The 221-nt window shown below is 58.8% G+C and overlaps 1 protein-coding gene across 1 annotated transcript in view; it reads right to left on the minus strand.

Moving 5' to 3' along the window:
- Positions 1 to 81: 81 nt before the first annotated feature.
- Positions 82 to 221, minus strand: part of TMEM115 (transmembrane protein 115) — a gene marked incomplete at both ends in the record, with an annotated part of 530 nt that continues 390 nt past the window's right edge. Inside the window, one exon of the mRNA XM_009701830.1 lies at positions 82 to 219. Coding sequence (XP_009700132.1) covers positions 82 to 219 — 138 coding nt within the window. The remainder of the gene's footprint in view (positions 220 to 221) is intronic.

A 221-nucleotide genomic window follows, 5' to 3' on the forward strand; every position in this document is an offset into this window, starting at 1 on the left:
CCCACTCCTCCTCGTTTGGATTTTAAACCTGACCCTCGCTGCCCATAAACGTGATCCCCATGGAAGCACGGCAAGCGGTACCTTCTCCTCTCAGCATCCTGGGGGTCTGTCCCTGGCAGGCTGATGGTGATGGATGATGGGGCACCCACGTCGTAGCGTTTGACGGTCTTGCGGCAGACCTTCACCTTCACCAGGATGCCATGCACCAGGTTGGCCACCAG

This window comes from Cariama cristata, unplaced genomic scaffold (genome assembly GCF_000690535.1).
Source record: "Cariama cristata isolate BGI_N322 unplaced genomic scaffold, ASM69053v1 scaffold40286, whole genome shotgun sequence".
NCBI lineage: Eukaryota > Metazoa > Chordata > Aves > Cariamiformes > Cariamidae > Cariama > Cariama cristata.